The sequence below is a fragment of the Nasonia vitripennis genome, chromosome 2 (genome assembly GCF_009193385.2).
Source record: "Nasonia vitripennis strain AsymCx chromosome 2, Nvit_psr_1.1, whole genome shotgun sequence".
Classification (NCBI taxonomy): Eukaryota; Metazoa; Arthropoda; class Insecta; order Hymenoptera; family Pteromalidae; genus Nasonia; species Nasonia vitripennis.
In genome coordinates, this window is record NC_045758.1 from 9546318 (window position 1) to 9570167 (window position 23850).

Below are 23850 nucleotides of genomic sequence, written 5' to 3' on the forward strand. Positions count from 1 at the left end.
TCCGGACGACATTATCGCACCTATACAGTCTCCGGAGAGACGTCGTTCGGTCTGGAAGGGATTAAATAACACATCGTCGCTCGTTTCCACTTACGACGTTGGTTTAAGATGTCTCCTGCGGAGACGTTGACTTTTCTTCGCTCGCCTTTTTCGGATATTCGCGTGTATACACTTTTGTCGACGCAGGGAATGATTGATCGAGATGCAGTTGACTTTTTTATCAAGCTTCCAAATCAAACAATGTCTAAGAGTTTCGGAGGCTGCTTTTGTCGGTTGGAGGATGTTTGCTTGGTTGGTTTTGAAAGTGTTTGTCGTGAGATTCGAAACGTCGTTTTGGCAGAAGATAAAACCTTTTGTAATGAATTCATGGCGGAATGCAGTAAATATTTTTAATGGGTCGTTGATTAGTTCTCTCAATATCAAACTCTTAGCACTCAAATAACGTCCACTGTAGATTCATTAAGACCCAGTAAAAACGAATCAAAACAAAAACACGATAAAAGCGCAATTCCTTCCTTGTCTTAAGCTCACACTGGGGAAATCGTCGGCGGCATCGCTGGAGGACTGCTGTTGGTGTTACTCGCGATATCGCTGATGCTCTACCGGAACTGGAAGTACGAGCAAGAACTGGATTCGCTGCTCTGGAAAGTCAATTATAAGGACATCGAGATCAAAGAGACCAAGGATGACTCAACTTCTCCCGGTGAGCAGCAGCTCTTTAAGAACAATTCAAAGGTTTCTATCGATCTCTTATGCAACATAAATTATTACGATTTTGTTTCTCCTATTTTACTTTCGATTTTTCTCTTAACTCACAGAATCCGCTACAGCCACACGTGAGAACTAGTCAAGCTTCTCTGAGCTCGAACCCTGATGCCGACTTTAGGTACTCGATGATCTACACGCAAGTGGGAATCTACAAGGGCCGGATATTCGCAGTGAAGAAAGTGAAGAAAAAATCGATAGAGATAACTCGAGAAATGAAGAAGGAGCTCAAGATTGTAAGTTCCTGTGAAATTATTAAAACCAATCAATTTACTATAGATTTGATCATCTCTTGTCGCAGATGCGGGATTTGAGACACGACAATTTGAACGCTTTCATCGGAGCTTGCACCGACCCACCCAACATTTGCATAGTTGTTGAGTACTGTGCCAGAGGCAGTTTAAAGGTAAACACACGCAATCCATTAATCGAGAAAATTCTCATACTCGATTTTAAAACTCCTTCACATTTCCCTAGGACATCCTAGAGAACGAAGACATAAAATTGGACAACATGTTCATGGCATCGCTGGTCGGCGACATAGTCAGAGTAAGTGCAGCAGCGTAAACTTTACTACCCTAATCGTCCTCTTAAAAAAAAAATAGATATCACACAGTCGATTGCCACCGGGATCCATAACTTCCACAAAAATAGCACACTACGTTGATTCCCTTAATAAAGCAGCGCACGTTTGTCGCACACAGGGCATGATTTATCTGCACGAGTCCGTCGTAAAATTTCACGGTTCCCTCACCACATCGAATTGCCTGGTGGACTCGCGCTGGGTCGTTAAGCTGGCCGATTTCGGACTACACGAGTTCAAGCGCGACGCCGAGCTCGAGCCCGCCGACGTCATGAAGAAGTATCGCGGTGAGTTTTTCCCTCTTTTCTCTTTCCTCCTAACTCCGATTTTACAATTTCGGGTGTGAGAAAAAAAGAGATCGTCTATGGGTATCGCAGGCTTGCTGTACAAGGCGCCAGAGCTACTGCGACCGAGAGCCGTGGAGCCGACGATAAGGGACTTCCAGAAGGGCGACGTGTACTCGTTTGCGATAGTGCTTTATGAGCTTCAAGGCAGACACGGACCCTACGGTATCACCGAACTCTCTGCTCCCGATATTTTGAAGAGGGTTATCACCGTCGAGAATCCTCCGTTCCGGTGAGTTATCTTTAGCGCGTGGAAAATTTGGAAAAGTACGTTTGGATTTAGAAACGGCATCGTAAAACTTCAATCGGCTTATTTTTGCAGGCCACCGTTAGATCAGCTTGAAAATTGTTTTGACTTCGTGCGAGACTGTCTCCTAGAGTGCTGGGCCGAGAATCCAGACTTCCGTCCTGATTTCAAAGTTATTCGAAACAAACTGCGACCCCTGCGAAAGGGCATGTAAGTATATAAATGTACCTCGAGACATTGTACACCTTGGAAAAATTTTCCATTCAATCTATCTTTGGACTTTCAGGAAACCAAATATTTTCGACAATATGATGGCTATGATGGAGAAATACGCTAACAACCTCGAGGCTTTGGTAGACGAGCGGACGGATCAGCTGTCCGAGGAGAAGAAGAAAACTGGTGAGATATTATTATTTCCATTGAAAAATCAACACTTCATAACTTATTTCGAATTCAAGCAGAATTCTTCAAAGCTTACAACTCAGGGTCTGAAATAATTTCGAACAATTAAACTCGAAAGTCTCTTCCAAAACAATTCTCTTTTACAATTAACGTGAAGCGCGACGATTCCCGCCTTTTCATCAACACAAAACGAGAACGAACAGTTAAAATCAAGCTGTCCGCGTCGTTCGCACGCGTATTTTAATTGAGCTTAATTAACTCTCCTCTCTCCATCTCCGCAGACGCTCTGCTGTACGAGATGCTGCCGCGCTACGTAGCCGAGCAGCTGAAGCGGGGCCATAAAGTCGAGGCTGAGAACTTCGATTGCGTGACAATTTACTTCAGCGACATCGTCGGTTTCACCGCCATGTCCGCCGAGAGCACGCCCCTACAGGTATGTATCACCGGGACTAGAACTGATTGCACTGGCTTTATATACACACCTCCGCATTTAATCCTCGAGTGGGAGAGACTGCGTGGGTGATTATGTTTCTAGTCCAGGGGTGAGAATGAGGATTTGTATGGTTGTGTAGGTGTGCGCGTGGTATTATTAAGGAAGTAATTGAAAGTAACTGAACAGGTGGTCGACTTTCTCAACGATCTCTACACGTGCTTCGATTCCACCATCGAGAATTACGATGTCTACAAGGTTGAAACCATCGGAGATGCTTACATGGTCGTCAGCGGGTTACCCATAAGGAATGGGATCCAGCATGCTGGAGAGATAGCGAGCATGTCGCTGCATCTTTTGGACGCGATCAAACAGTTCTCGATACGACACAGACCTCTGGATAAGCTGCAGTTAAGGATCGGTATTCACTCGGGTAAGGCTTGAAGAGGAATTGTAGCTGAAAAATGCGGATGAGGCAATGTTAACGAGAGTTGTTTCGCTATTTTAGGACCAGTTTGCGCTGGTGTGGTCGGCCTCAAGATGCCACGCTATTGTCTGTTCGGCGACACGGTCAATACCGCCAGCAGAATGGAATCCACTGGCTCGCGTAAGTGGCGTTCTTTTCATATGAAATTTTTCGCTCTTTGTTGTCAAGAGCTTTTCTATATCAAGAGAGAGTTTTTCTTTATCGAAAGAAGGAAAAATCAATATTTTCACGCTTGAAATTCACTTTTCAGCCCTCCGCATCCACTGCAGTACGGAAACGAAACAACTGCTGGACCAATTGGGCGGTTTCAGTCTAGCAGAGCGTGGCTTGGTATCGATGAAGGGCAAGGGCGAAAGGTTGACCTACTGGCTGATCGGCGAAGAGCCGTCGATGCGGGAAGAGCGAAACCGCGAGCGCTTAGCTCGTCGAGCTGGTCTCACCGGAGGAACTGACAATCTACTTCATCCAAGCAGTAGCGGTGGTTACCTGGATCCTCTGGTTCCGCGAAGCTCACTGAAGAACAAGTCTCTGGCCAGGGCAGCATTCCTGAGGTGCTCGAGCGAATCGCCCAAGAGGATCAGGTTCGCCAGCTCGGACCACCTCGACCAGGCTGCTAAGGGGTCGAGGAGTAACGATGGGAACAAGCTTGAGTCAATCGTTGACGGGAGTCCTTGTAACGGTAGAGGCTTGTGCTCGTCCGGGAGATCGTCGTGTATGGAGGGGACTAGGTAAAGTATCTCCGCTCTGCACATCTACGAAAATAATCATCGACCAAAATCTGATCCTCTTTCGTTCACCAGATCATCGAGCAGTTCCTGTCCCTGCGTGGAGCACATCGGCGAAGCTCCTCTACCCCTTCGCTTACCGGCAGCCGTTCAGCTGAAACTAGCTCCACATCTCGATTGCAACGATCAGCTGACCAACAGCGCGCCGATATTGCGAGCCGAGAGTCCTTTGGCCAAGGACTCGGAAATAGACGATGAGGATAACGATGGTGACACGGGTTGGAGGGTTGGCGGAAAGGTGCTGAGATTCGGGAAAAAAGGCCTGCTAAGGGCAGCCTGCAGATCGGCACCGAGTAGTCCCAAGAGAGGCTCGGCTCTGCTGGTCAGCAGTCCCAAAAGGGCAGTACAGTCTAACGAGGAACTCGACGAGTGGGATGTCGCGCCACTGATATACTGCAACTCGAGCTCGCGTCGGTTCGAGTGAAGGATCGATTTTTTTTCGCTGATGGAATGCTTTGATTCTTTTGAGAGTACTCGACGTTTTTGTATATTCGTTTGACTACGAAATCTTCAACACAGCCTGTCAATAGCATTAGTCGAAGTTTAAAGAGGTGGTTTTTACAATTCAGTATGCAAAGCGCTGACGGATTTTTTTTCAAATTTTCAAGTGTGAACTATTCGAGCAACGAAGTATTTTGTCTTTTCACTTTAAAAATGGGTTGTGAACAGCATTTTTCGTAAACCATGTTTGCTGCGATAGTATATAAATGATATACGTACCTAGAAAGCATCGATAATAGTTATATTCCCGAGTGACATAATGTAACAGAACGAAGTGCATTGTTTTAATTGAACAAATGAATGCAGTATTTACGTAACGGTATTCTGGTTAGTTGAGTTGAACTTGACTATACTTATATAGATTAATAATATATAAGTTATTTATTTATAGTTTATTGTTATACAACGTATATTTTCTTATTTAAATCTCTTTCAAGTTAATTATAAATAATCGTAAGATATAAAAATAATCTTCATTGATATTAAATAAAGTAATGGAAAAACGTGTAAAGATTCATACGCAACGTGTTTAATCAAGTAGCTAAACTTTTCAACGTAAACCTTAATAATATAACGATTAAAGAACTTATTACGATAAGGCCTTCGTAGCATAAAAATAGCAAGAATGTTTCAACGATTCCTGCACTGCCAGGCACAATACAGTAGCAAAATGAGAAGTTAGCACAATTACAGCAGCTTGTATTTTTCAAGAATGTAAGAACAGAAAAATGCTTTATTTTCTATTTTCCAACGTTTACTTCGTCTATTCGCGACTTGCGTTTTTTAGAATGTATGGAGAATCAGGAAGGCTCGTGCTTTTTCTCGATATTTTTGATCGCAGAACAATGCAGAAATGCCTAAATTCCTTGACACTTTACGATTATGTTAGATCACATACTATTGTAATAATAACAACGAATACATGACAATAACAGGTTTAGTTTTAAGGCGTAATTTTTATACTTGCGTTTTCTATCATCGTACTTACTGACAACAAGTATCTTTTTTTATTATTATAATGCAATAGCTTCCATAGTATAAAATATTGTTAAGGGATATGGATGTAAAAGACGTAATAAGAACCTCAATAAAATCTAGTCAAGGTTTCAGAGCGATCTAAATTTATGTTTTGTTGATATTGATGAAAAATGAACCCATTAATCAAGGCAAATTGGGCATGACAGCTATAACAAGAAAAATATGTAAACTTCACTTCTGTAATAATTAAAACAGCAAAGCTATACAAGTGTACGAAACAAAAGAATTCGAAATATACATTTTATCTAAACTTGTCACTGTCTCTTCTTCAAAAGAGAATCGATTTTCCACTTTGAAATCCTCATCTCACAAGCATTCGCTCGACTCTGTCTTTTTGCCTAACGCATTCTATTTTTACAACTTCATGGAAATATTGAAGTATTTTTATCATCCAATCGTGCACGATAAATTAAACGAATTTTTTCCAAGAAAGTTACACAGGTGTATGCCGGGTTGCCGTTCACAGGCGCCATAAAGCTTCTTCGACGAAGAAGATTTTCTACAGAAGGAATTCCAAGCTGACGAAACAAAAAATATGCGCCATCGAGTAACTCACAAAACAAAATAAACCTAATACAACTTTTGAAAATCTACCTCTGCGTCAAACGCTCGCCATATCTCCTCCCGATCAAACCAGCTCCTACCCACAACCTCAGTCAGCAAAATTGTTTGCTCGTCCGATTTCTTCTTATCACTGCAAAGAGAAAATCAACAGCGGCAGCATCATCTCTCGCGATAAGCCTCTCGACACCGTCTCTAAAAATCGAATCTTCCTTCGCGAAGGTAAGCACACACCGCGCTATAGCTATCTCACTACGGCTTTTCCCAATTTGTCATGCAGTCAGATAGAAGCTGCGAGAAATCTCGCGGCTCTCAATTTGCGCTTTTCTCGCTTGCAGCACATACGCGGCTCGCGAGAGAAACAGACGCGCATACGTGATATCGCGCACCTGAAAACGAGTTCGGCAAACGCGGATGTGTGCGTGAGTGCGTGTTGTCACGCGGATTACGTAAAAGTATAGCTCTTAAGTAGATACACGTATACGGTGCTTGCTGCGAGCTTCGTTTATTTTTTCGCGATTCTCGAGCTTGCGCTTACTTGTGAGATATTTAAGGCGACTTTCGGAAAACAGTGCGGTGGGATTGTTAATTTATCGCGTTAGAGCGAGATCGAGGAATTTCTATAATATTATAGAATCAGAGATTTGCTGGTATTTGTTGGACGCACACTTTATATAACGCGATACGTATAGTACTGTGGAGCAAATGTTTGAGTTTCGCTTTTTCAAATAAAACGCGCTCGCGTTGGAATTTCCATTCGAGTATATCCCTGCACACAACGCAGAAAGTCGAGCTATCTCGTGATCCATCGAAATAAACGTCAGCGCCGTGAAAAAGGGCTCGATCTCGTCACAGCCAATGGGCAAACGACTATTATATCGACATACATATAGGCATGTGTGCACATCAACGCTTGACGAGTTCGAGAGAACTCCGAGGGCAAGCTCGTCCCATAATACCAGGCGTCTGAAAGTGTAGAGCACAACAGACTGCAGGAGAGAGGCCTAGTGCGAGCTTCCGGCTATGCGGCTGTGTCCCTCTCACGTGCGCAGTTCTATCTTTCTGTCTGTCTCTCTCTCTCTCTCTCTCTCTCTCTCTCTCTCTCTCTCTCTCTCTCTCTCTCTCTCTCTCACCCCTTATGGGGACCGACTCGTAGCCGCCGGTGTCGCCGCGCGACACGGCTACATCTATATGTAAGTATAATATATGTGTACACGCATACATGTACACGCGTGGTGTGCCATCTTATTTATCGCCGCATCACAGAGTACAGAGAGAGAGAGAGAGAGAGAGAGAGAGAGAGAGAGAGAGAGAGAGAGAGAGAGAGAGAGAGAGAGCGTATGAAGTGGTTGTCGGCCAACTTAGCGCAGTGCCATCATCCAATCTAGGCGGCGGCGCGAGGGGAAGCGATTTAAGCATCCCGATTCCACGCGGCGAAATCATTTAATATTTGACGTCAGACGCGATTATCGTATAAAGTCGCCGCCGCCGAGTGTAATTGTCGCGTGTAGGTATGTACGTATAACAGCTAAGAGAGACGCTGTTTGCGCTGACCGAGGTCCAGGTCGTATACTTAGCGCCGCCGCACCGCATGCATAAGGGAACGGCCAGTTCTAAGCTGTGCCTTTATTAGTTGGCCAGGAGAGACTCGTGATTGAAAAATCGTAAACAAACATTACTATAACAGACGAGATCGCAATAACAGATAAGGCATTGTACTTTCCGATTTGTATCGCAGCTAATAGGCTTGAACTTTCCTGTGTGTACACACACGACGAGTCTCCGTCAGTCGTGCAAGCGTTTGAGGAGGAGAAAAAATGAACGAACCGTAGACGAAATCGTTTATACGAACGCATTGCGCGATGACTTAATAGATGCTATTTATAGCCGAGAGCATATGGAAAACGGAAAAGAAAAAAACGGAAGCAGACGAAAAGTCGTCGCGAGGTCGTCACAACAAACACCGTGAGTGTGTATGTGTCGTCTGTGAATATCGGGAGCGTGGGAAAAAGCGTAATTGCGATACGTATATAAATGGTATGTTGATGGGTCGCGATTTATTTGATTGTGTAACGCACCAAGCTACACTCTCGTTATTTTCTACAAGAGAAAATATGACGAATATTAAATAGTTTTATCGAAACCATGATGCAGACAAATTTATGAATAAAGATTAAACAGTCTCAGTTATAGCATGATCGGCTCGAACCCAAAGAAAAGCAGTTTTGATATGGATTACGCAGCACCATATACTTATACACTGTACAAGCCTCATACTTATGCGGGAAATCGGAAAGCCCCAACGCGCCACCTAGGACGGAGCTGTACTACTACTACGGCCAATCTCGCCTTCTCGCACAGTGCCATAATAATTCAATTGTAATCAAGCTAATTTTCCTTCGCAATCTCAGCTAAATTTTATAAAAAATAATGCTTTTCCAGCGTCTAGCTGCGCGAGCATGATATTCCACATAAGTGTCAAGAAAGTCGCTGTCGTGGGCTGACGCTGCTACAGCTATGTTGACTCTTCGCCTAGATAAGATAGCTATAACATTCGTTTCGACGCCATCGTCTTAGTCGTCGTAGTCTTGCTGTAAAGCGCCGCGTCACGAGACCGTAGCTTCGAATTTGTCGAATCGTTTATTGAAATCACAAATATGCCTGTGATTTATATGCATACCTTAATTATAAATCTCGGTTAAATACTCGCGAACGTGATACTGCTGAAATTTGTCGTAGCAAAAATTTTACGCTCCAAATTATCAGTGATGCATTAAAATTCCCTTGAAGTGGATTCATTTGCACACGGTAAATTGCAAACGCTCTAATCTAACGAAAACTGCATGACGATTCTGTAAATCGAAGCAATATACAGTGGTCCAGATAACGGCTATCTCGATTTTTTGTCATGCAGGCAGTCAATTTTCCTCAAAACTGTGCAGATAACGAAAAAGAGCCGCGCGAGAGAAATGTGTCACTCAAATGGGGATTCCTGCAAGCGCGAGTTTACGCGCTCGTGAAATCCTTGAAATTTATCGAGCGTAAAATAACGATTTTAGAGAACATGATATGAAAAAAAATATCGAACTCTATTCATCGATCGCACAGCTGCATACTGGTATGCTGTGCGTAAATTCATACGTGCTATACATCAGATTTGGTAAAGATAATGAATATTGTCGGCTCATTTCGCCGCGTCATTCGTACAAATTTGCTTTAAACGCGCGAAATCCGATGAAATGTGGAGCTTTATCGGACTCTTGGATGACGAAAAAAGAGGCTATTTATAGAACTCTCGTTCTGTCAGTGAATTTTCTTTGACGCGCTCGAGATATTTCACTGATAAAGTTGACATAGCTGCCGACACGTCTTTTTTTTATTTCGAATTATTTTCATCATACGTAATAGAAACTCTTTTTATAGCTGTAAATGAACATTGACAAAAAAATTAAGCTAGTATTCTTAATAACCACAAATTAACGCTTTCGTGAAACTTGAAAACTAAAAAAATAAAACCGAAGCCCATTATCGCTCCGTGAGCTTGCCCAAAGTAATAGCCGTCTATTTTTAGCGGCTAAAAGCGCTTCTTTTGTGCCGAAATACGTTTCACTTTCACGCGGTGTGGCGTCAACAAAAAAGTGCAAAACGTAATGTTTCTTTCACACGGCGCATCTGCGTGACGCAAATCGTCGCGCGACTAAAATGCACCTGCACAAGATGAGAGCCGAAAGGTGTGTAGCGGCGCCAAATATTTTACGCTATAAGTACCATATATTTCGTTGAAGAAAGGAAAGAGCGTAAAACCGACCTGGCTATGCATTGATTGTAATTATGCACGAGGAAAGTTGAATTGGCGCGATTATATCAGCTGATATTTTCGCAAGTTCCTTATAAATTTCGACGATAAGCCTCGTCAAACTGCAAATCACACTTGGAATATCAACTTGTTATCAGCCTTTGAACAATGTTACAGAATCTCATCGTGACGTCTAAATACAGATGCAAGCGATTGCTTTCGGTAAACAGATTTCGAACGTCGTCGTCAGTTTTTCGCGTAAGAAGGCGGATTATGTATAAATTGAGTCAACAAAGCCGATGCGCGCAACTGAATAACTCGATGCAAAATTCTGCGATTCGCTCTTACATGCCGAGATTAGTGATCCGGAGAGAAACCAATATCGAGCCTAAAGCTGCATGTGTACCTTTTATCTCGCAAAAATGTGCAAACTTGTTTGTAACGCCTGATTTTCCCGATGGCGATAAATTACGACCAGTTTCGCAGAAAAAGATACACATGTTTATATTCAATATAAGTAAAACTTGACTTTGTATACGTATTAAACACCAAAAAAATTCTCGCGAAACCCATCAACAATCAATGTCCGCACTCGAAGCTCGCCGATAATGTGTGCAGCGAAAAAAGCGACGTTGCAGCGGCTATAAATAACCCCTCGAAGTCATAAAGAAACACCTGTCTCGAATCCGCGACGACCGCACGCGCGTGCGCAGACAATGGCTCTCGAGAGTCATTGCTAATTCAAAGCGACTTATTAAACCGCGCGACTGGACTCGAGCGCGCACGACGTAATGGTCAGTTGGACATAGATGGGCGGAGAGATGGATAGATTGTAGATTGTTGAATACACTGTATACAAACTAATTCGGTGCAGGAAACTTCGACGAAAGAAATAATTGATTACCGAGCTAAAAATACACTGTACCACTATCGAACTCTGGCTGAAACGTTCACTGAATATTGTCCAATCTTAATTAAATATGCGACCAACAAACATTGTTACAAAATCCCCCATTACGATAGTGTCGATAATAATAATTGTTAACGCTGCGTCTTTCTCGTTGACTACACATCCACTATCCTATCGAAAAGTAACTTTCGTTCGATACGATTATCGGCACTCGTCGAATAAAACAAACTCGCACGCATTTGCATCGACAAATATCGCAAAAGTCATCCAAGTAACGAACTTTTCTCTCTCTCTACGTACATTATGCAAAACTCTTATAATAACCGCAGCAGTGAAATACCACTAAAATAACAATGCTTGCGCGTTGACGAAGAGAGTAAGAGAAAAAAACGGCGTCTACATTTGCATCGAATTTGCGAAGCGAGTAATTACACAAAAATTTACAGCTCAAAGTGCATCTCTCTCTCTCTCTCGCTTTTAAAACGGGAAGCGCTATACATCGCGCCGCGATAATTAGCGAAGCAGCGCGTTTTTACTTTTGGTTTGAAATATGCGGCCGCTATTTATAGAACGTAACAAGCGCGCATGTGTGCCGAGATGAACTCTGCGTGTTTTTATTGTCGTCGCGAGAGAGCAGAATACGCCGCCGCTCTCGCAGAGATAGCCGCGAATTCGCCGCTTTCGACATCGTCAGCGCGCAGTATGTTATGCTCTGTACTCCGAGTGATATTATACTGCGAATGCGTGTATTTTAAGCAGCAGAATATATTGAGCTGTAACGGATTTTTACTTTTTTCGATGCTCTAGGTGTACTATTACGTTGAAAAGAATTGAAATTGAGATATTTTTCACTCAACAAACCAAAAATTGTTTATCAAATGGTTGAAAACAAAACGCAATACAGCAACGTACCGAAGCTATACCGATTCGCCTTGCTACATAGCAACAGAAGCTCGTCACGCTCGACTCTGTGTAGCTTACATGCGCTAGAAGGGGGAGGGACGCAGCGCGAAAAGAATGTAAAGTTCGTTACAGCGTGCTAATTAAAGATTTCCTTATCAATAGCAAACCCGATAGGAGGCGTCGCAGCTCGCACACATGCACACTCGAACCTTTATCGGTAAACGACTTTCTATCCAGTGTGTCATCGCGTACAAATAGCCGGCGCGACTGCACTCTTTTTGTTTTTCCTCATTCCCCCCCCCCCCTAACCTATTCCCTCGTGAGTCCCGAGCGGCAGTTGCCCACATTACGGAGAATTTTTCGCGACTGCATTGACGGTTATTTATAGTAACAGGTCGCTAACTGGCAGTGTGTCGTATTGTGCTTGGGATTTTCGAGTTTACGCATAGGCTGTTCGACGAAACGGAAATAAACAGTCGATAAACAGTAAGATGTCTACTCACGATAAACTGCACACGTATAAATACCTGAGATAGGTACAGCAATGATGCAACTCGTCCGGGTCCATTCGCCGTGCACACCATCTTCGATCGTCTTCCCATCACTCAAATCAGTCAAACAATACTCGTCACACTGTCCCACACAAAAACTAACCTCACACCGACACAGCAACAACAACAGTAACACGCGTAAACAAAGCAAAAATCCTCGTAAATTACCGAGCGCCGCGCCGAGTCGTCGAGCAACCGGCACGACTCGCGGCGCTCGTTACTCCAGTGCTGCCGCCCTGTCGGCGCAGCGGTCGAACTACGGCCACCGCCGCCGCAGAAAATCATGTGTTCGCTGGTTGGCCTCAGTATGACGCGGCCTCTGCTTACGCGCGGTTGCCCCCTGGCAGGAACGACGTCGTCGACGAGGACGACCTGCAAAAGACAGAGAGAGAGAGAGAGAGAGAGAGACACACGCGCGCAATACACAGTATACACATTACCGAGCGTGCGTTTCATATACATACCCGCGCGGAAAGAGATTTCACGCGTGTGCGCATATAAGTACTGCCAGAGTGTGCTGCTGGTAAATAACACGAGACGCGTCGTCGGGCCTCCGCAAAGAGCAGATCCACAAAGAGGGGAAAAGTAGTGTGCGAGAGCGCGAGAGAGAGAGAGAGAGAAAGAGAGAGAGAGAGAGTGTCGTCTATAACCTCGTCGCGAGTGTGCTGGCCGATTTCCGAGACGAGCCGCTAAGCTGCATCCTCTCCGCCGGTGGTGTTGGTGTGCGCGCCGCGGCTTATCGCAGCGCAGACAGCGTATACGGCTCGCACTCTGCGCCGAGAGGAAAACAGAAAGAGAGTGCGAGAGACGACGACGGCGAAGACGTCCTTCTCGTTTTCCGCCGCGCGCGCGCGCGCAGGTGAAAAATATAAGAGAGCCATCGCGAGTGTGTATAATATACGCGGCCACAGTGTGATTTGATTGTTCATCATTATACCGAGAGTATACAGTGTGCAGTGTTCAGTTGCGTGCAGATGTGATATCGTTGATGTACGAGGCTAGTTACGCAGAGCCCGAGGGAGAGAGAGAAGATATTATACATTAGTCAGATAAGAGAGGCGAGAATATACGAATATAGTAGCCGTGTAGAGAGAGAGAGAGAGCATCAGCACGACGACGACGACGAATGAGTGGATCGACGGCGGCGTTATTACCATGCTGGACACGGACACGAGTCCCAGGTAAGAGGCCGATGCTTTCCGGAAGGAAATCCTGCTACCGGTCGCGCTGCGCGATTTCCCTCCTTTATTTTTCTTTCCGAATCGGTATGCGCGCGGGGATCTATTGAACTCTCTCGTAGTGCAGTGCAGTGCATCGAGCGCTCTGCTCGCGTGTGTGTGCCGAACTGCCGATGGTCGAAAAATAGAATTAGCTTGATATCGCGCTTGGCGGCGCTTTTTCTCTTTTCTTATCTTGGCTTTTCTATTCTCTCTCTTTCGCCGGTCTATTCTCGGCTCTCGACGACGACGACTCGCGAAACGGCCGTGTAATTACGGATCGAACAGGCGCGCTTCCGCGAAGACCTTTTTTTCTCCCTCTCTCCGTACGCGGGAAATGTTAAGTAGACGTGTGTACCGAATAGTCATTGTTTTGAATATGGGCTCGACACTTCTTATTTTGTTTTGGCACCGCGAGACTTCGTAAATTCTCCGCTCGACACTCGGCGAATTTCGACTTATTCTATAGTCTCGCGAGTTCCTCCACCTTTGCGGATGCTGGGCGTCTAATTGGGAGCTATCGGAGAGAAAAAAAACGACGCGAACAGGTTTTTTCTCCATCGCTCGGCCGCGTTGAGAAATCGGCGCGCGCCGGCTATTTTTAAACTCCGTTATGCATTTGCAATAACAAATAGTTATGTAATCTAGAGTATTATAATTATGAAACGTGACATTTGTATATCTGTAACGCGCGCGCGAGCGTTTCGTGATGCAACGTAGATTCGACTCTGCGAGCGTCGACGCTTGTTGTTGTGTATTTTTCTAACTAACACAGTACGCGCGCGGGCTTTTTGAAAGTCGAAATTGCTAAATTTAGAATACGCTGTTTATCCGTGCTGTTAAAAAATTCTTAAAGTAGACGATTTAAAAAACATCGTTCGAGTGCTCCACGCTCGTAAATCACATAATAGACACTCGAAGTAAGTTGTATAATTCGATGAAAATCCGCCGATAATCAAGCGATACGTCTGCGCGCCTCTAATCTCGCGAATTTCTCGATTTATCGACTCCGATGCTTCTTGACTACCAACGCGTATTTTTGTGTAAAAGAAAAGAAAATCTACAAAAGCACACCGACGCGTCTCGCCGTCAGAGCTTCTGCAAATAACGCAGCGCGCGAGCTCGTGATAAGTGTGCGCGCAAGTAGGCGTGAATTTATTATCTTCGCGTTCAAGAAATGAAGAGAAAAAAGAACGAAAAACTCCATCGGGAATTTACTGAGTGACTGGGTGAAAAAACTTCCGAATCATCGCGAAGCTTGAGAAAATTTCGGCGAACGTGTACGCGAATGAGGGACGGGTTCGATTTTTCAAAAATGTGCAAGTGTCAATCTCTGAGAGGTTGGGCGATGTTATAAATAGACTCGGGCACATTTTTTTCGAGAGAAGAGCGAAAAAACGAAAGAGATGAAAATGTTTACTTTCGAGTATCGTAAATATAAAGTTGCGCGACGAGTGAAAAAGAGAAATAAAGAAGTCGTCTCGGTTTGTGGTTAAATTTAAAAATGAGAAGAGATAAAGATGAATCGGCCGGTTGTCACACAGCTGTGTGTGCGAGATCGAGAAATAGCCTCGCGAATGACTGATGTGCAGCGAAGAAGACACACATTTTGGAAATCCTCGCGGATCTGTTATGCGTAAGCTTGTAAACAAGCATCGGAAGCACTGGGGACTTTCGTCTCCAGAGCATCGCGGTCCTTTCAAAATTAATACAGACACCTGTTTATCACGCGCCACTCGATAGCGAAAAACTCTGTGTTTCCATCCTTTGACGCTCGCTATACCAGAGTCGCTGATTCCTTCAAAAACATTCCTCAAGGAGAGCGAAAAAAGAGCATGAGACATCAGAGAAAGCTCGCATCAGAGGGAAGACAGGCGCCAGTCGACGGCTCTCCGGAATTTCGAAGCGTTCGATTTCGGCGCCGGGTCGCGCGATGATCGAGGCTATTCCTGATGGCTCGACCTTCCAGCGATATAATTATATGCGCGGTTATTAACGGGAGAGGTATGCTTTGTGTAGAGAGAAGCTTCTTGTTTATCCGAGAAACTTTCTTTACCCGGTGCGCAACTCTTTTCTTCTCCCCAAAGAGGAGGAGAACGAGCGATTCTGAAAATTCTATGGGTGACTTGTGGTATTGTGTATGGATGGCTTCTTCGAAGTTTTCGAAAGACTGAACATTTACGCGCGCGCGGATGATGCAAAGTTTAGGTTTGGAGCGTAATGCGAGAGAGAGAGAGAGAGAGAGAGAGAGAGAGAGAGAGAGATGCGCGGTTTATTTAGCTGCTTTGTATTTAAATTTTTGGGACGTGTAGCACACACACACACACACACACACACACACACACAGAGGATGGTAAATTTAATCAAATGTTTCTCGAGGTTACAAGTGCGAGAGAAGAAAATAATTCAATGAAAAAATCATAACGACCCAAACTTATTTTTAGCTTCATTCGAGAGTACAAAAGTCAATAAACACATGACTCTACATATGCGTAATCTGTCAATTGATAACGCGATCGATTTCAATTCGTAATGTATTCGTTGACGTCATTTGAAAAAAAAATTGAAAATCACCAGATGACAATTATATTGAGATTTTCCGACATTATAATTGCTATTGTATAAACAAAAATTACGAATTACTGGATAATAATATTTCAACGCGCGCGTGTGTTACATCTACGTATAAGTTTTTATCGGTGTTCGATCATTCGAGCACATCAGCTCCTTCACGCTTCGGAGGCCGATTGCCGGTATCAATTTATGTAACATTATCGATATCTCGTGACAACTGTCTTACACGTGGAATAATATGTTCAATGCTCGCGAGCGTAGAAAGATCGAATCGCTGCAAGATGACAAAAATCTCTCGGAGATTATTCCGTTCTTTCTCTCTTTGTCTCCAATCGGGATTTTTATTTTGCATGTTTTAAATTTGTAACCTTATCGCGGCTAAGATAACAAAGTTTACCGAGCGTTTAGATCGCGCACAGCAACGTATAAGTTGAACGAATTTTTAATTACTGCGATCGGTGAGGGTTTTTTTCAGGTACGCCCGCACTGTGTCATTTCGTTCCCTTTCATTTCGCCGACGGCAAATATACGTATTTCATCATTCGAAAAAATTGGAAAAGACCTTGAAAGACCTAATCGAAAATTCTTCAAAAATATAGCGATATATCTTAGGCACAACCTTTCGAATCGAAAAGGTTTCTCCTCTCGATCTCACGAAGAAAAAACCACGTCCATATCCGAGAGCACGCGCGCGCACGCGTAAACACGCGTGATGTAAACCCAGCACCGTTAACTCTCGCACCGAGTCGCCGTCATATAGTAGTAGTCGTAGTAGTAGTAGTAATAGTCCGCGGCATGCGTCTAAAAATAGCCATCGGTATCGCGCGTCTAAAAATAGCCTCTCTCACAATTGAACGTATCCTTTCTTTCCAAAGCTCTCCACACTCACTTCCACCTCTCTGTTTCCCGCGCGCACGTATCAACGTCATCGAGTCGTCTTGCCCCGCTGCATCGTCATCCGCGTCGCGTCGTGGTTCCCCTGAAAAAAAAATCTTGTCATATAATACACACGCTCGCACACACCCGCGACGACGGAATATTTCTGCCGTGTCCGACCCTCTGCCCATTAGACGCTATATGCGGGATAATTGCGCGCGAGTGAGTATACGTAGAGGGAACTGGACGATTGGCTGCTATATAGCTCTCACTCTGCAGTCGGGAGCTATAACAGACCAAACAAGATTACACGCGTGTATGGACGGCTGTACACAATTTTAATATCCTTTTTCAAAGAGCAAGTCGAAAAATTCTATTGTCTTCTAGCTATAAGAGCCGTTCCGAAAAACAAAAGAATCGCACACGTAGCCCCGCGCAGAGTTCACTCGACGTCGCGTCTCTCTCTCTCTCTCTCTCTCTCTCTCTCTCTCTCTAAACTTGCAAATATTGCATACTCAATAGCGTCGGCGCTGCCGCCGTCGTCCAAAAATAGCGGAGGCGACGCTGAAAACGATGACACGCATTGAAAACGTATATAGTCGTGCGCGCCACCGCGAGAATCGGTCAGCGCCGTGCCACGTTCGCGACGCATTCCGAAATAACGAAAACTCATTTGTGTATTTATGTATGTTCTCTTTCTCCGTTCGCCGAAGCGCGCGAAGGAGGTACGACGAGGAGGAAGAGACACGAGTCTATACAGTACGTATAGTAAGCAAGCACGTGTGGAGACGGACTTTGAAAAGTTCGGAGTAAATGTCCCGCGCGCACCTATACTTATGGGGCTGGGCCGATTCGAGGAGGAAAAAAATTCTGCCATTCATTTGTATACGATCGGGAGGAGAGGGAGAGGAATGTATATAAAAAACGGGCGCGTATCTCTGTTGTTGTCCTTGTTGTATACTCGGATCTTCCTCCTCTCTCTCTCCATAGCCTATGTGGCTTATACCTGCGCCTGCTCCGAGTGTATGTATAGACGGAGCGTGAATAATAGACATGGGCTACGGTGTGAGATCGGAGAGGCTGATGAGGTGAATATTAACGGCCAGGATTTTTTTCAAGTTCATTTTATTCCGAGCCCAGATGGAGATGATTCGGCTGGCGGTATACACGGAGTCATTAAGATACATCGATTGTGAGAGAGATGCGAGAGCACACATTAAAAGAGAAAAAGTGGAAGAATAATTAAGTTCCATTTCGACTAATTCTAATTAAATTACGATTATTAGCCACGACTCTCGGAGTTAATGATACACCAATTACATATATTTTTCCGCGATAGCGCTTCTATTTTTAAAACAAACTCATCCTTTAATTTCCTTGATGCGATTGCGTGCGCGTGTGCAAATGAATCACACTGATCTTTTGCCTATACAATATTTTGCGCACACATTCCCGAAGAAGATCCGAAACCTAAAACCGTAATCGTATATACCGGTAAAAGTTTCGCACACCGTAATCGGCGTCGAAGTTCGCGCATTCCATCCGTTCTTTTTATATCCACCAATTGAGCCGAGCAAAAACAAAACGCGTCTCATCGAGGGTAGGGGCAGGAACCCGCGATGCTGACACCCGCTTTATCGTACCGCGAAATCTCTCCGGCTTTGCGAAAACAACGTTCGATTTTGAGGTTATGTTAACAGCGTATACCGTACAAAAGTCTTTCTAATTTACAATGCATTTCTCTTAAGCGAGTTTAATACGAGTTTCGGGCGGAGGAAGGAAGTGTCGGTGCTGCAGCTAAGAGATTTTAAGTTCACCGCTGTGGAAAATCACTGTGTTTCCAACGCTTAATCGTAATCGCAAGTTTGCGCGCGCACGAGAGAGTTTTTTGACGTTTGCAGCTAACAGCAGTAGCAGTGCGTGTAAAAGTGTATAATGATCGGTTTTGTCGGTCATTCGGGAGGAAAGAGATAATTTTACGATACGCGTTTGGCAACAGCCGGAATACATCGAGTCACATCCACGCGTCTATATAGTTAGTGTACACAGTGTGTATACATTATAATCTGGGGGATTTGCAATTATCAGTCGTAATGCGCGCGGAACCATTAGCTACGTTTCCTTGCATTGGAGAACGTCGAATCTTTGATAGCGAACGGCGAGACTCTGTCGTTAACAAAATCTTCCTTCACTGCAGCTGTACATATACAGTACTTATACAATTGCTTATACTATTAACCTTTTTATTTCACGTTTAGAAAGCGTATTTCCTTTAATATCCGTTAATAGCAGGGGTGTATATGGGGGCGATCAAAAACGCCTCCAGGTGCATCAGTGCAGGGCATCGTTTGCTGACCCTTTTCTTCACTGCCTATAGCTTTTTTCGACCCTTATACCATAGTCAAATGGCCCGACGTGAATTTCCCCCGAAGGTCAGTCCTCTGCTGAGTAAGCTTAGACTGCAGAAAACGATCTCTGCCGACGAAAATAGCGGAACACGTGTTTGTCCGGAGCTTTGTCTGATGAGGAATATCGCTTTCTCAGTTAACGCCGTGACCCAGAGATTGTGCACTGTCTCCTAAGCGATTTATTAATAGAAGCAGAGACTCTATTTTGGGGAAATACTTCTAAAAAAATATTTTGACTGAGTCCACGCCGCACATTTCGTCATCGCCGAGAGCCGATCGAGCTGCGGAAAGAATAATATTTTGATTCGAGGATGAAAAATACAGTAAACGTGTGTAAATACCTCTCATCAGGCGTAGTAATTTCGGGACGAGGCATTTATCGCGTGGAATTATTTTCGGTTGCGGACGGTCGTGTATTTACGTACTAACGGCGGCTATAGGTCCGGAGCCAACATTATCGGCCCTGTTTGTTATTGTTTACCCGCTCTCTCTCGCTCTCGTATTTTCGAAATGCATCTTTATCGAGTGTCCAAATATTGTTTCAATACGCTGGTTTTCATCGTGAGATGAAGAGACAAATCATTCATTAATCGCGAACAACGTATAAATATAGTGACGCAGAATATCTATGCATCTGACGAAACCAGATAGACACGCAGGAAAAGAAATCCAATACACAACGGCAGCATATCCTCGTGCAGCCCCGCATACGACGCACACATAGATATACAGATCAGAACAGAGCGGAGGAGAGTGTTCCTCGCTCTCTTACATCGCGAGTAACTTTTCGCGGCGCGCAAAAACTTTCGCGTCCCCGCAGCACACACACGTACACAGAGCGCACCGCGACTGCAGCGCTCGCATATACCCCCGCACACACACCGACACAAGTAAAACGCGCTATTATTAGACCTGAAACTCTCTTGGGACTCTCTCGGCTTAGCTCGCGCGCTACTTGCCGCTTAGCTCTCTCGGTCGAGTTATATAGGCGATGCCCGCTCGCTCGCGCGCGCGAGTTTTATGCGACGCTCGGCGAGAATTACGATTTCACGATCGGCGGCGGCGACTCTCTGTGTACAGTACGTATACGCGCGTTGCAAGAGACCGAGTGTGTGAGAGAGAAGAAGAAAAAGGCGAGCGCGTCCGCCAGGTGGCTCGGACGAAAATAACTCGCGCAAGAGAGCGAACGTGAGGAGCGCGCGCAGGAAGATATTGCAGCACTTTGAAGCGATAAGCGCGCGCGCGAGAAAGAGAGAGAGAGAGAGAGAGGCAGAGAGCACCGCAGCAGCAGCGATGGAGGCACGACGGCCACGACGACGACTACCTGTTGATCGCGAGAGCGCTGCCGGCACTCGGTGAATGTCGATGATGCCGGGGAGAATGTCGCGAGATGTGCCGTTTCTGCGCGCGCGTTTTGCTGCTGCTGCGCTCTCGAGAACTCGGGACGCGTGTGTTGGAGAAGAGAACGGTTTTATTTTTGTCGTGGCTGGATTATTCGATTGAAAATTGATAGATGTACAGTTCAAACAATGGCTATCGCGTTAATTACGTTACGAACGACGGTCTGCGCTTGTAAGAGTTTTTTAAGTAGCCGTAAAGAGAAGATGACGACACGTGCTCGCGTATAGCTTCTTCAACTCTTCGTACGTTACAGTACGCTATACACGTGTTTATTGTGTGTAGACACATTTGCATGCGCCGCCGAGGAGCTTGTGCGCTCTGGTTCCATTGTGTCACTTTGTAAACACTGTCTCGAGGATATTTCTATCATGATTTAGCTCAGGCTTAAATTTAACTTTTCTCGCGCTTATGTAAGTCGCTTAAAAATCTTTTGTCGCCCGCCGCGCGCGCGTTAACTTCGACGTCACTTTGTAATAACAACTCTGCGATAAGATATAGAGCAAAAATAGAAGAAAAAAAGGAAATTTTACTATTTTCGCATTGTTTTTTCCATTTCCGCGAGTATTTGTGTCTTCGCAACGTCGTTACTCAGTATAGTCGGAATTAAATTATTTATCAACGCCCGGCAGCAGGGCTATTAGGTACATACAATAAAGGATTATCTTATAAGACACTATCTCGTTTACATAACTGTATAATGATGTTTCCGCGCGGCGAAGCAGTGTTAACTGTCGCTTCGTTATAGGAGAGACTATAAAATTACGTTACAAGTGAATTTTAATTGCCAGCGCTTTTTATAGCCTTACCGCGAAATTTTAGCCAGAATTCGACCATATATCGCCGTTTCGAAATCGACCATTCGAAAGCAATTGCTCGTTGTAAAAATTTGCGAAATTATGCTTCAGTCTCTCTGACAACAATTTGGCAAAAGTCCATTGCTAAATAGAGCGCTGACTAATTGCAAGTATCATCGCTTCATTTCCTATACCTGCCTCGATCGTTCTCTTCTAAAATTATCCGTCGCGAATCATTATCTTCGTGTGTAGCAAAAAAATATACTTTGATTTTTAATATCCGCACATTTGAAGAGCCAGCATTGGTGATAGTGCGTGGATTTGCGCCGTCATCGCTATCTACAATTCAGCAATTTCCACTCGGTTAACGTATCGCAAAAAGCACATAAACAAAACTCGCTATCAAAGGGCATCGCACCGCTGTGAATCTCGGAAAATCCCAATGCCTTGTTGGACGATACTCGAACAGGATTCGACTGCATTGTACTCTATCATAGTCAACAGCATAAAAAGTGCATTCGCGCGTGTGAAGCTTCAAGCATATTAAAAAACTACTCGGAATTAAAAAAAAATAATAAATAAGTAAATAAATAACAACGCGAGCCAACGTTTCTCACGCACTCGCAAGAGATCAGAGAGCGGTAGCACAGTATATAACGCTCTTGCAACTGCATTGTAGCATGCAACTCTTGCCGCTGCCAGCATGTCTGGCGCAGTCGGCTCGCGGCGTGTACATAATGGTGGGTCTCTCTCTTTCTCTCTCTCTCTCTCTCTCTCTCTCTCTCTCTCTCTCTCTCTCTCGCTGGCGAGCGAAACCGGACTCTCGCGAGTCCGGCCGACAACAAGCGCAGATAGATAGGCCGAGAGAGAGAGAGAGAGAAGTGTATAGCGCTGCGAAGGAGATGAGCCGCGCGCGCTCTCGCGGAAAACCGCGAGCTCAGGAATGCAAGCGCAAGCGCGGTGACATTCAATTAGCGCACCGTAGAAGAAGTAGCGGTGCAAACGAGAGCTGCTACGCTCGCTCGATTATGCGATTCTTTCCTCGATTGCTCGCGGTGTGGGTGACTTTGAGAGGAGGATAGATTTTCTACGCAGTTTTCTTCGATAGGGTGCAGATCTACAAAAGAAAAATTTAGAATATAAAATCGTTAGGAACGTCTTGTTTTTGCTCTGCAAACTTGGAATCAAAAAGAAAATCCAGATCGCGCGCCTTGACGTCGAGTCACTGAGAATCAGTAAAAAGAAGAAGATCATATCCATATCGCTATTTATATATATATATATATATATATATATATATATATATATATATATATATATATATATATATATATATATATATATATATATATATATATATATATATATATATATATACACGTATAAATTGCAGCGTTTAAATATAACGCCGACTATAAATATATATCCTACTACGCTCTGATGATGCTCTTGCACTCGTCGCTCGAAAATGAAAGAAAACACACCGCATGAGCAGCCCTTCACCAGCTCCTATATTCCTTTTTCGTAATTAAATCTCAAATCTGATTTATTAAATAAACAAGCTCTAGACTTGTCCGGCTTCGAAAATAGTCTCTCGGACGATCCTCGTGTGTGTTCTAATCGCACTGCTGCTGCTGCTGCTTGACGGCGGTGGCGGCGATCGTTTCATCGCAAAAGCCAGAAGAGAGAACGAGATTCGAGAAACGGGTTTTCGCCGCGAGCTCGCACTGAAAAATGTTAATGCGTGTGTTCGATCGCGCGCGGAGCACTGAAATAATTACAGGGCAGTGAGTCATATCTCCGGACGGATTATGAAAAACCTTTCTGCCGATTTGCTCGATTTTCGGACTATCTCTCTCTATATATATATATGTTGGATTTATTTCTTGATCTGTAGCTATCTAGCGATGACAGCTTTCCTTTTTGTTGTTAGTAATAATACATACACTCTCTCAGCTCTGATATTTGCGAGCACACCCACACACACGACTAATTGACGCTCGGGAGCGTGTATATTTAGGCGCGGGAAGAATGCGAATTGAGTTATCGCGATAATTAAAATATCAGCGCGACTCGCTTTGCATAATTAGAAGATTTGAATGCATGGAGTACGAAAATGGCTACGCGTGCGCGTGCTCGACGAAACCAGCTACGATTCCTCACGGTAATTACACCTATTAGCCGCACCGAAGCGGACTGTACATGAGCTACATGACAATTATACTACTCGGTGAAACGTTCGAAAGTCGATTACGCGGTTCCTTTTTTAGTCTGATG

The 23850-nt window shown here is 44.4% G+C and overlaps 2 protein-coding genes and 1 long non-coding RNA gene across 3 annotated transcripts in view; 2 read left to right on the forward strand and 1 right to left on the reverse strand.

The window, feature by feature from the left end:
• The window catches only part of LOC100116068 (guanylate cyclase 32E), a 22341-nt gene extending 16509 nt beyond the window's left edge, over window positions 1–5832 (forward strand). Inside the window, exons 11-23 of the mRNA XM_008209736.3 lie at window positions 527–735; window positions 819–1001; window positions 1067–1171; window positions 1243–1314; window positions 1470–1635; window positions 1726–1924; window positions 2015–2149; window positions 2226–2338; window positions 2623–2774; window positions 2961–3204; window positions 3280–3378; window positions 3509–3986; window positions 4059–5832. Of these exons, the coding sequence (XP_008207958.1) occupies window positions 527–735; window positions 819–1001; window positions 1067–1171; window positions 1243–1314; window positions 1470–1635; window positions 1726–1924; window positions 2015–2149; window positions 2226–2338; window positions 2623–2774; window positions 2961–3204; window positions 3280–3378; window positions 3509–3986; window positions 4059–4467 (2564 nt within the window). The 3' untranslated portion in view covers window positions 4468–5832. The remainder of the gene's footprint in view (window positions 1–526; window positions 736–818; window positions 1002–1066; window positions 1172–1242; window positions 1315–1469; window positions 1636–1725; window positions 1925–2014; window positions 2150–2225; window positions 2339–2622; window positions 2775–2960; window positions 3205–3279; window positions 3379–3508; window positions 3987–4058) is intronic.
• LOC116738501 overlaps window positions 1–12484 on the reverse strand; it is a 14767-nt gene extending 2283 nt beyond the window's left edge. Inside the window, exon 1 of the long non-coding RNA XR_004344582.1 lies at window positions 12280–12484. This is a non-coding gene — a long non-coding RNA (uncharacterized LOC116738501). The remainder of the gene's footprint in view (window positions 1–12279) is intronic.
• LOC100116030 (receptor-type guanylate cyclase Gyc76C) overlaps window positions 12307–23850 on the forward strand; it is a 64328-nt gene continuing 52784 nt past the window's right edge. Inside the window, exon 1 of the mRNA XM_003426763.5 lies at window positions 12307–13484. The gene's annotated coding sequence lies outside the window, so the exon portion shown is untranslated. The remainder of the gene's footprint in view (window positions 13485–23850) is intronic.